The sequence below is a fragment of the Marmota monax genome, unplaced genomic scaffold (assembly GCF_021218885.2).
Source record: "Marmota monax isolate L192 unplaced genomic scaffold, Marmota_monax_Labrador192_F-V1.1 WCK01_AAM20220418_F8-fsc00046, whole genome shotgun sequence".
Taxonomy (NCBI): domain Eukaryota; kingdom Metazoa; phylum Chordata; class Mammalia; order Rodentia; family Sciuridae; genus Marmota; species Marmota monax.
Window position 1 is genome coordinate 9,412,293 of NW_026692486.1, and position 12,455 is coordinate 9,424,747.

General features: G+C 30.7%; 1 protein-coding gene across 9 annotated transcripts in view; it reads left to right on the plus strand.

Moving 5' to 3' along the window:
- Spata1 (spermatogenesis associated 1) overlaps positions 1 to 12,455 on the plus strand; it is a 47,012-nt gene that overhangs the window by 2,638 nt on the left and 31,919 nt on the right. For 8 of the 9 annotated variants that reach the window (XM_058579002.1, XM_058579003.1, XM_046443243.2 and 5 more), the window contains 5 exons: positions 2,620 to 2,782; positions 7,055 to 7,161; positions 8,709 to 8,826; positions 11,550 to 11,603; positions 11,691 to 11,922. In XM_058579002.1, the coding sequence (XP_058434985.1) occupies positions 2,693 to 2,782; positions 7,055 to 7,161; positions 8,709 to 8,826; positions 11,550 to 11,603; positions 11,691 to 11,922 (601 nt within the window). In that variant the 5' untranslated portion in view covers positions 2,620 to 2,692. The remainder of the gene's footprint in view (positions 1 to 2,619; positions 2,783 to 7,054; positions 7,162 to 8,708; positions 8,827 to 11,549; positions 11,604 to 11,690; positions 11,923 to 12,455) is intronic. The other variant, XM_058579006.1, reaches the window with a different exon arrangement.

Consider the following 12,455-nt stretch of genomic DNA (forward strand, 5'->3'; position numbering starts at 1 on the left):
TAAAGTGGAACACTGGGGAGGTGAACCTAATGGAAGGAAGTTAGATAATTGGGGATATGTCCTTGAAAGGGATATTGGGACTCTTGGGACTCTACCCCTTCCTCTCTGACTTCCCAGCCACCATGAGATAAATACTTACATTATGTGATCCTGCCTTGAGATACTGTGCCAGAGGCCCAAGTGACATGGCTAAGTGATCATGGGCTGAAACTATGAGCCAAAATAAAATTTCTTTTTAATTAGTTGATAATCTCAAGTATTTTGTGATAGTATTAGCTGACAGTTAAGTAGTTATAATTCTAATTTTAAAAATGATAGACTTATTTTATCTCTGTTGATCCTTTTGAAAGACTTCCCAAAAGGTACATGGAGAAGTGAAAGAGCAGTTTTTCATCAATGGACTTATATAAGATTCAAAAACACTGTACTCCTTCATAAACAGAGGGAAATTTATTCTTTCTATTTCTCATAAATCCATGCTTATGCTTCTTTTGTGCGCTAACACTGTGTTAACTATGACCTTCAGGAAGAATAAGACAAGACTTTTTTTTCTGTATTCTGCTTTATATTTGAAGCTGAATTATTTTCAGTCTTAAACTTTTTTCTATTTTTAGAGTATAAACTTGGAGATACTCTGTAGCTAGGTATTCAAAAGAGAAGCATAATCAAGTTTTACGATGGGCAAGAAGATGCTCTATTCTTTTAAAAACTTAAGTTGTTTTTTAAGTTGGGTAAACAAATTTGCTGAAAATGTCCTGTTGCTATTTTATGATTATGAAAATTAAACTTGCTCAAAAGGCATTGAAGAGCTATGTGGAGGAAACATTCCATAATTCCTTTTCAAACATTCTAATTCTAATATCATTCTGTTAATTTCTATCAAACCCTCTTTCATCTAAAATGCCCTTATAAATCTTGGGCGAAATCCCAAATCAAGAAAAGTGTGTAATTTTGTCTATACTAGGATCTGTATGGAAAATAGACTAATTCCTCAATTGTTCCTACCAGGGCTAAGGAACCTAAATGTATATAGGCTCTAGAGGGCTCTCGGGCATTTTAATCTATTTACCTAAAATCTATTTACCCTTTAAATGAATTAGAACTTAAATAAAGTTAAATTACCATTAGATGTTTACAGGTTAACTACGACCTAGACAATGTAAAACTCTAAGAACATAGATATAATATGAATTTATCCTGAGCAGATAGACCTGACCCTTGATGATTTAAAAATCAAAAATTATGTCAATAAGGACTCCCATCACCTGACCTGAGGTTAACTATATTCTGATTTCTCTTTTTGCGCAGTAGAACTATCCCTCTCACTTTTGGCATTCTTTGAGCAATCAATCAACTAGTCAAAAGAACTTTAGAGTGGCACATATGGTGTCCCACTACATCATGTACAATCAGAGAAATGAAAAGTTGTGCTGCAGTTGTGTACAATGAATCAAAATGCATTCTTCTGTCATTTATACCTGATTAAAATAAATAAATTTTAAAAATAATAACAAAAGGGGTAGGGATGTCACTCAGTATTAGAACACCTGGGTTCAATTCCCATTACTAGAAGACAAAATTTTTTAAAAAAATGGTATCTAGTAGGATTTCAAAGGGTTGTAATCAGTACCAAATCAAAGGAGTTTTAAGTTTTGTTAGATTTACATAACTATTTTAATATAAGCCAATGAAGCCATACTTTGGAATCTTAAAAAAAGCTTCAGATGTGATGTTGGTATGATTAGTACATTCTTAAGGATGGAACCGCTTTGATAATTCCTTTTTAAGATAATTTAGCTACTTTATTTTTCAATTTTTATTATATATTTATGTGTTTTAAATTTTATAATTCATATTTTAAATTGCAATAAATACTCTGAGGACAAAACAGAAAATAATACACAAATGATGCTCAATATATAAAAGACAGGTATTTTCATCTGGACTGATTGTTACATACAGCCATTTGTATTTAATCTTTTCACTCCAAAAGTATATTTCTATGTTATGTAAAATACATTTAATATACAAGATTAGACAAATTTTTAATAATTTGTTCTAGTTATACATGACAATAGAATGCATTTTCACATTCAACCTTAACTTTTGACTCCAAAGAAAATGAATTGTTTAGAATAGTAAAATATGTTTTTGCCAAAAGTTCATTACAACGTAACTTACCAGTTAGTTTCCTTAATCATCCTCAACTTAGGATGGGGTTACATCCTGATAAAAGTTGAAAATAGAATACACTTAACCTACTGAATATTGTGACTGAGCAACACAGTACATTGTCAAGTATCAACTATTTATCTTTATAATCTTGTGACTGGGAACTATAGCTTATTGATCCTGCCTAGCATTGCAAGAGAATATCAAACCATGTATTGCTAGCCCAGGAAAAGATCAAGATTCTAAATTTGAGGTACAGAATTGCTTTTGCATTGTTGTAAGTTGGAGGACCATCCATAGAATATACACTCATTTCATTGCAATTACCAGTCTGTTCATTAGTGATTTTTTTTAATTGGAATAATAAGATTGTATATATTCCAAGTTTTCTTTTGGAGTCTACTTTAAAGGTTTTATATTTTTCTTTTCACTTTTTGAACAAATCAGAGACCAGAAATACATGGAATGCTGTTTTAAATAAGCCAAAAGTGTATTATGAAATTAATTTAATACTGCTTAAATGAAGAGAGAGAAAAAGACAAGAAAAAATCCAGCTGTTCAGACATTGGTGAGTATGTCTCACAATCCAAGTCAGCCTTCCTCATCAGAGGTAAGAAAATAATGTCTATCATTGTTTTTGAAAAGTTGATAAAGCAAAAATGAATTATATAAAGTATTAGAAATTGATTGCACCAGAGTCCCAACTTCATGTATCCTATTAACTGATATTACTATTTCATCTTTAACTCACTTTCTCTAGTATTCTAAGTTGAGACCTACAATGAAGTGATTCTATCACCTTTTTTCCTCCACTATTACCCAACTATGATGCCCTCCTTAGGCTTGAATTTCATACAGTCTTGGTCATTCTTGACTCACACTTTGACTCCTTGCCCCTCTCTTGTTCTATTCTACTCCTTTGCAAAATAACAACCTAGTTGATTCATTTCTCTACCTATTCTGCACCTATTCCTTAGTAACTAAACATGAATGGATAAAAATAGACCAGTATAAGGACCATTCCCACTTTAAATTCATGACCAGTAGAATCTTTTGCTTTTAGGCATTCATACCCTTTGTCACTTATTCATTCACTCTTCTCTTCAACACAAGTGTTTCATACCTTCTCAAATCCCTAATACCTTTTCTCCATTCTCTCTTAAACCAATTCCAATCAATCCTTCACCTTTCACAAAACTTTTCTTGCTAAAGTCACCTCTTCATTACTAAATCTAACCTCTTAAAATTGGATTATCTCAGGATTCAGCTCTTTGTTCTCTCTGCACTCATTACATGGTGGTCTCATCCAATCTAGTAGATTTAAATACCAACTTTATGGTAAGGATTTATACATTTTTATCATCATCCCAGTCCTCTTTCCCAAACTCCAGATTCATGTCTACATATATTCAACTGACTACTTGACATCTCTCTTTGGATGATCAATAGACATTTCAAATATAACGTATCTGATAGGGAATCTTTCCCTTCTCCTGGAAACTTGCACTACCTGTGGCTATTACCATCTCAGGTGATTGCAAATCTATTCTTTCATTATTTGAGCCCAAATGCCTTGGAGTCATACTTGATTCTTCTTGCATACATGACTCCTACTTGAGTCTTTTCTCCCAAACTCTACATATACACAAAATTTGACTACTCACCTCTACTGCTAGCATATTAGTCCGTGTCACCATCCTCTTACACTTTAGTTACTCTAATAGTTTCATAATAAGTTCCTTTTTTTTTTTTGCCCTTTACAATCTATTTTGGCTATTATTGCTTTAACCTGTTATCAAATGTAGAAATACTTTACAGTAATTTGTGTCTCATGGTGTAATGCAATATGAAATATAAGTCACCATTTGTAAAATACTCTTGCCTCGGATGGATAACTTGTGTCATTAGAAGGCTGTACCATTGACTATTTACAGGAGTTAAAGGGGTTGGAGAAATAAATGCCACCTTAAAGACAATGAGGTAAATTCATTCTATAAGATAATTGGCTCTATCACTTTAAAAAACTTAATTACAGGGCTGGGGTTATGGCTGGGGATCTTATATTTGCCTAGCATGTGCAAAGCTCTGGATTCCACCATCATCACCACACACACACACACACACAAAAAAAAAAAAAAAAAAACAAGAAAAACAGAAAAACAATCTCAATATTTTGAAGAATCAATTGAGATTTTTTAAAACATAACAACTAAAAGCAATATGTTATCCTCAACTGAATTCTAGGTTGAAAAAATATTTTGTGGACAATTGGAGAAATTATAGATTTGATATTAGTCTACATTAAGGAATAGTTAATTTTCTTTATGTGAAAATGGTATTGTGACTGTATTAAAGAAGTCCTTGCTTTTAGAAGATGGATACCAAAGTATGAGTATGTCTAATTTACTTTAAATATTTTATTGAGAGAGAAAAAAAGAATTAACAAGAAAAATGTTAACTTTTGAATCTAAATCATATTTATATTATTTGAAAATTCATAATATTTTTACTTATGTATATAAAATATATGCATCAAATTTTTCATAAAAAATTATAAAATATGTCAGGTCTTGCCGTGCTTCTATTAAAACCCTGCACTGGCTTCCTATCTTGTAAGGTAAAGACTTTTAAATGGCTCAGAGGCCCTACTTAATTTCTTCCCCTTACCTCCTTTTTTCTCTGACTTTTATCTCTTACTATTCTTTTCCCACTCTCTCTTCTTCATTTATACTGGTACTCATAATGGTCATCTTAAAGCCTTTGGTTTAGCCCTTCCTGGAACTCTATTTCTTCCCTTGACTAATTCATTCTTTCCCTTAAATCTTTACTCAGTTCCCACCTTTTCCCTGAAATCTACTATAAATATTCTTTGTAAAACTGAAGGCTTCTCTATCCCTTATCCTCTCAATTTTCCTTACCTTGCTCTTATTCTTTTTTCCTAGTAATTACCCCTCTCTTATACAGTATATAACCTATTAGTGCTTTGTATTTATTGATTTTTGTCTATATCCCTCACAGAACCAGGACTAGTCTAAGGCAAATTAAATACTTGCTGTGGGTGCAAAATTTAAGGGGGCATCAAAAATTCAGTAAATCAAGATAAATATTTTAATACAATATTTTTTAAGTTAAATTTATTTCAAAAAATTCGTGGTGAACAAGATAATGATATTTTAAATAGACACAATCTAACAGTACTATGCATAGCAACTAACTTTGAAGTCTAAAATTTAAAAAAAATGTACCCTACACATATATATATGCCTTCTAATTACTTAAGTAGTTAATGATTTTAATAAAAATATTATTGATGAGTTGCTTCCAGAAAGCCAGAACATAAAATTATGATAAATTATGGTTTTGGTATAAATAAAATATTTAACCTTAAAATATATAAACTTTTAAAACTTGCAGTATTTTTCAACTACTTTCTTGTTATAGAAATATAGCACTCTTATAATATTGCTATAATGTTATTATAATATAATGTTATAATTACTATAATATTGCTATAATGTTATTGTTATAGTAAACTCATTGAATTATTATTTAGAAATATATATATATAAATGTTTAGTTCAAGAAATATTGCTCTCCTGTGACATATTAAAACATTTATATAAAAATAAAATCATATTTACTTCAAACTTGTTAAGGTTTTACAGATACTTAATAGTATAGCTAGGGAATAATCTTTCACATACTCTGCAGTTCAAAATGCAAAATGTGGAAAATTTTATTATCTGATCTATGCAAACATTTGAATTGTTGGTTTATTTTTCATATATCAAAAATATAGAAGTAATTTACTTGGTAAAACTTGAGCAAAACCTTTAGTTCAGGGACCATTTTTATGTCTAATAAAAATTACTAATATTAATAATAATAGGTCATATTAAAACTTTTAAAGTTTTCTCAGGTATTTAATATTGCAGTTAAAGTAAAATGATTTCAAGGCTTTCACGTTTAATATGCAGTGAGTATCAACCTTCCTTAGACTAAAAAAATTGAGACTGCAGTAATTGTTTCTGTTCTAGCCATCTAACTATTCTAAACAGAAGATTTCTAATTAGAGCCATAACAAAACATTAACAGAGAATTAGTTTTATACAAGCACAGACAAGCTTACAGTCATCCCCTACATCAAGAATAGATTCTTCCTGGAACTCTGGGAAGCAAATATGTTCCTGACAAACCACAGTATGAACCCTTTTGTGGGTGCTAAAAGCAAAGGATTGTACAAGGTCACTCTAGTGGAACTGATAAGAGAGAAGTCAGGGAGAGATAAAGATTGGTGATCAGAAAATTGATCTTTACCATATAGTATTCTTACTACAGGCCACAGACAAAAACACCATTCATCAAGGATATTGAGGTACTCTAGAAGCCAAGCCACATCTATGACAGTGTTTCCAAAGGAAATGTATTCCAGCTGGGGTTGTGGCTCAGTGGTAGAGTGCTTGCCTGGCATGTATGAAGCTCTAGATTTGATCCTCAGCATTACATAAAAATAAATAGATAAAATAAAGGTATCATGTCCATCTACAGCTTAAAAAAAACATATTAAAAACCCATAATGATCCAATTATACAATATTATCTGTCTGCTTTGAGCTCCTAGCACTGTGACTGGTATCTACTATGGGACTTAAATATAAATTTTAAAAATGGAAAGAAATGTACTCCAAACGAATATTTTGGGGTTCTTCATTTTGTTTGTGGGTTGATTTTGTTTTGTTTTATTTTGTTTTGTCTGTATGTTCAGAGGGATACATTATTCCATGTTTATTTCAGTTGTGTTTATTAAACTTAAAATTCTATAGGAGATCAATTGGGTTTTTTTCAATTTTAAAAACATTTTAATTGATATTCTTCTCATTCAGTTGGTGGAACTTCATGTTTTTTATGTCCCTGAAGGATCGTGGAACTATAAGTTAAATACTATTTCAATAGAAGTTATTAACAAATTTATTTCTGCTGGATTTATAAGGCAAGTATTTTGTGCATGTAACAAAATACCTAAAAAATATTTTTTTCTGCAGAGAAAAATATTTCCTAGAAATTTAAAAGTTGTAAATGAAAAATATTTTGCCCATGTCATGGACCCATTCCTAATTTAATGAATATTGACAAACAGTACTATGTAGTAGTTAAATCAAACATAGCTGTAGGAATAGATGTCATTTGACCATAATATGCCACCCAGAGAATAGTGTATAATGTGTAAGAATTAAGGAACAAATTATCTAAAATTAAAAATCTGATGAAGAGCTGTGAATAATGGTTACAGCAATATATCCACTGTTATTTTCTTAGAATTCTTTAAAAATATATGCAAAAGACTTGCATATGCAAGACTCTGAGTTCAATCTCTAGCATGGCAAAAAATAAAAATATAAACAAAGAACATAATTAAATATATATATATATATATATATATATATATATATATATTTATATGTGTATATGTGTATTTTCAAATTCACAGAAACATGACACATGATCTGACCTCCTATTGTTAACATCACCTAGTTGAGTGCCTTTCTTCTTTATTTCCTCATCACTTTTCCAATCCTATTAGTTTCCTTTCTGTTCTAGAGCACATCAGAAATGGCCCTACCTCAAGACTCTTGTACTTTCTGTTCCTTTTGTCTAGAATACATTTTCTGCCCTTACCCTCTTATCTCATTCAGTTCTGTACCCAAATATGACTTGTTTGTGTATATATTCTTTGATCATTGTATTTTAAATAACAGCTACAGTCTCTTTTCCTTTTCCCTGCTTTACTTACTTAGCAGTATCTTATCAATTATGTTTTTTACTATGTATTTTGCTATTTTTCTTTCCCATCACTAGATTATAAAAGCTATGGGGGCATATATTTTTGTATGTTGATTGCTGTTCTCCCATCCTTTAGAACAATGTGACACATAATAGGTGCACAATAAATATTTGTTGATCAAACAATTGTTCACTGAATGAATTCTCTAATATTTCCCATAATATATCTTTAAAAAAACAAGTACTTAGAACAATGACATAATATTGTCTTTAAATTTTAGACATTGAGAAAAGGATCCCTAATGGGCAAATGTAGTAGAATCTGACAGCATTTGATCATTAAACACATTTTAAGCACTAGCTACTCCTGTTAAACTTCCAAAATAAATATCTATGCCTAAGTCATTCTTTAATATATATGTAAAAGCATATAAATTACACGGAAATTTTGTTTTAGTCATAAAATTTGGAAGTGGAATAGCAAAATAGACAATCATTTTCCTTTTCAGTATTAAAATGACTTTTATAAATAGTATTCGTTTGCATAATTTTAGAAGATAGACTTAATCATTTACTTTGAAAAATATTTGCTTAAGATTATAAAGTGCTAAGCAATGTAGAAATGTAATATAGTAAGCTCTGTCTGATAATTAAATCAACATTTATGTTTGAGATAACTAACATTATTAAACCATTAATATATCCAAACTCTTTATTTCTTTCTACCTCATATAAGGCAATTTTATTACATTTCAGAGTATCTCCTCAACTTACTTTACAAGCCCTGAGGTTGCGACTTGGTGAGTTCCTTGGTGAAGATGCTGTTGCAGAAAAATTTTTATTCCTGAAATGCATTGGAAATAATTTAGCTGTGGTAAGAGTTCTTATTTTTTTTCCTTTTGATTAAAGAAAAGCATTCATTATCAAATTATGTATCTTAAATGCTTGTGAACTCAGCTTCTTAACATACTGTGAGACATGTAATCTTAATCATAAAATATCACTAAGCACATAGATCATGAAAAATGGATCTCCTTGGCATGTTACCAGGCACTAAAATGGTGGGATGTGTCAATTTCCTTCAAAAGGAAGACAAAGTTAACTAATAATATCAATAATATATATTGTTTTTAAACAATGTTTTTAAAAAGTACTTGTGTTGTAGCGAAAACAGGGTTCTTTTTTATTTGGGTCACAACTAGCCTTATTGTTTTTAAAATGATAATGGCCCCAATATATTTTTTGGTGTTAGCTATTACCTACTGAACACTTCTATTGGTAGTTTCTGTAATCTGATGGCAGGATATTCTAAGGGAGGACATTTTTAACTAAAATTTCCAATCTCTCAAGCCATCAGACATCAAAGTTTCTGATTTATCCTGTCTATATATAAGGTTTATTTCTTTAATCAAGATTGTCAACATTTAAACTTCAACATGTAGTATATTCATATGCCACTCAAGTTAACATATTATGTCATTGCCAAGTGTTCATTGATGTGATTATTTAATATTTAACTCTTATCATTAGATTTTAGTCCTTTGTGAGCAGGGACTTTATTTACCATTGTATTTATAACCAGTGCCTAACAAAGGTTTAAATATTTATCAAACAAATTAAGTAATGAATGATAATGGATAATAAGTCTCTCCCACCCAAAGTACTATTATAATTTGCAATGTAGGATTCTTAGATCAGTAGCTAAATTTAAAGATGTTTTTGTTATTGGGGTTCTATTTAGTATGCCATAATATTAATTTACTGATTGTTAAATTAGTTCTCCTCAGAGAAGAAAGGGAACATAATTTTTTGTTCTTTTTTTATTATATGTAAATTTATAAAATATCAACCACAGAATCCCAAGCTGGGAACATAAGTGTAACTTAGATCAACTTCTAAAATCCTTCTTATATTTTATTTTAAACAAATATTTATTGATATTTTATTTTCTAGAAAGCCAAAAAATGGATATGAATTCTTCCCTTAAAGTATGTTCAGTGTAATGGTAAAATAAGTGGTGAAGATAAAATATTATCTATAGTCACAAAAAAGAAAAAAAAGATTTTTTTTCAGCAGAGGAAAGCAGAGTAGAGAAATTTGAGGAAGAAGCAATATGTAAATTTGGATTTTGAAAGAAATATTTGGTCTTGTAAAAATAAAGTGTGTGAATGGCTTTCTGAGCAGAGAAAATAAGATGAGCATGGAAGTAAGAAAGCAGGCAACTAAGAAAGAATTGATTCATTTCATTAAACATTAGCTGTGGGAAAGGGAACAGTGCCTGGCACAAAGTGACTCCATGTAAGATAGCCATAATTATTATTATTAAGTGACATAGAATTCCTATTATGTTGAGTGTGCAGTGAGAAAAGTTATGAAGTACTTTGTTGAATATCTTGAATGCCAGACTAAAAGTTTGAATTTTTTTTTCTGAAATCTTGAGTTTTTCAGCAATAGAGTTACATGAGGGCTGGGGTTGTGGCTCACATAAAAATAAATAAATAAAAATAAAGACATTGTGTCTACCTACAACTAACAGAATGCTTTAAAAAAAATAGAGTGACATGATGAGAGCTTTCAGTACAATAATTGGGTCTCACTGAGAAGTAACAAGAGACTAGAGACAGGGATTCCAGCAAGAAGGCTTTTACAGTGGTTCAGGCAAGAGATAAGGAAAAACTCAGATTTCATCTACTACCATCTTCTCCTTGGTTCTCTATACTTCAGTTCCAAACATCTTACTTTGGTCCTTACATATAACAGACATCTCTGATTTACGGTCCTTGCACTTACCTTGCAATCACTTTCCCTGAGTTTTGGATAGCTGGCTGCTCTTTGTAATTCATTCGAGCTCAAATACATAATCTTTTCAAAAGGACTTTTCTTGACCATCCAGTTTTTAGAACTTTTTTCTCCAACTTACTCTTTATTATATCACTCTGTTTTATTCTCATGAGTCATATATCACAATCCTAAATTGTTTTTTTAATTTAATATCTGCTTTCACAAGTAGAATGTGAGGTCTACGAGAGCAGTGACTTTGTCTTATTTATCATTGTATCCTCGCCAAGTAGAACACCTGACATATGGTATATCTTCAACATCTGCTAAAATAAATAAATTGAAAGCAAACTATAGGGGTAGACTATATGGGAAATAAGTCTACAAAATTGGACTCTGGAGTGATTACCAGGTTTTGAATCCTAACTTGGAAAATTCTATTTATAAAATCTTGGGCAAGTTACTTAATTTCTTTTTGCTTCAGTCTCCTCTGTTAACTGTAAGTAATGTTAGTGCCTATCACATGAAATTGTTGAGGATTAACTGAGCTAACATATGTAATAACATAAAACAGTGCCCGGCACAAAGTGACTCCATGTAAGATAGCCATAATTATAATTATTAAGTGACATAGAATGGGTGTGCAATGAGTATAATGAGGATTAAATTCTACATTTTTCTAAAATATAGCCATAGCTATTAGTTTTTAAATTTGACTTATATCATACAAATATATGCTTTTTACAAAAAAAGTGGAGGTAAAAATAATTGGAAAATTTCACAAAAGCTCTTATTTTTTTCTCATCTATTTGTTTCTAGGTGAAAGAAAAGCAAGAACCAGAACTGAAACTCATATCATTTGCTCCTCCATACGTATGTAATGTGACATTTTAAATTGATGCTAATTTTAATTGTTTTTTTAATTATAAACTAATTTTTAAATTTTCCTATATGTTTTAGGCTCTTCAACCAGAATTATATTTGCTTCCTGTAATGGACCATTTAGGAAATGTTTATTCAGCATCATCATCAGTTACTTTAGATGGGCAGCAGACTAATAGTGATATTGCTGAAATTGATGGAACAATCCATAGACCAGTTAGTGCAACTTTGTCAAAGGAAGAACTTGGAAAGGATCCCAATTTCTTAGAAAACACTTTGAAAGACCTTATTAACACGAATCAGGAAGAAGGTGATTTCAATTAAAATGGGAACAACAAAGAGGTTATTTTAAGTCCATGTGTTTTCCAAAGTGGTTGTACTCAGTATCTTAGTACATAATTCAGGACCACAGTGTAAATTAAAATACCACTCAAAGCTTTATGGAGAGTAATTGCCCACTTCAGTAGCCACTTGACCTTATACTCTGTTCAGGAATACTGGGATTCTACTTCGGATATTTGTTTCCCAGATATCATTTTCTTGAGCCTTTAAATGACATGTCCAGACAAAGAAGAAGGTAAAGATTCTCACTGAGCATCTCACTGGCATCAATAAACAGTAAATATTAGTGTGCCTAAGATTAAAGAAAGTGCCAAGTTTGAAACATCATCAAGTCCTAAACTTCCTATTGAACCATAATCTTGCCATTATATCAGATATTTTATATCTCCTTGTTTCTGTGCTCCACATTCTGAATAATTTCTTTAGATTTGTTTACTGTTTTTTAGGTATTTAAAAATATTTCTATATTATCTTCTGGCTTGCATAATTTCAGATGATAGG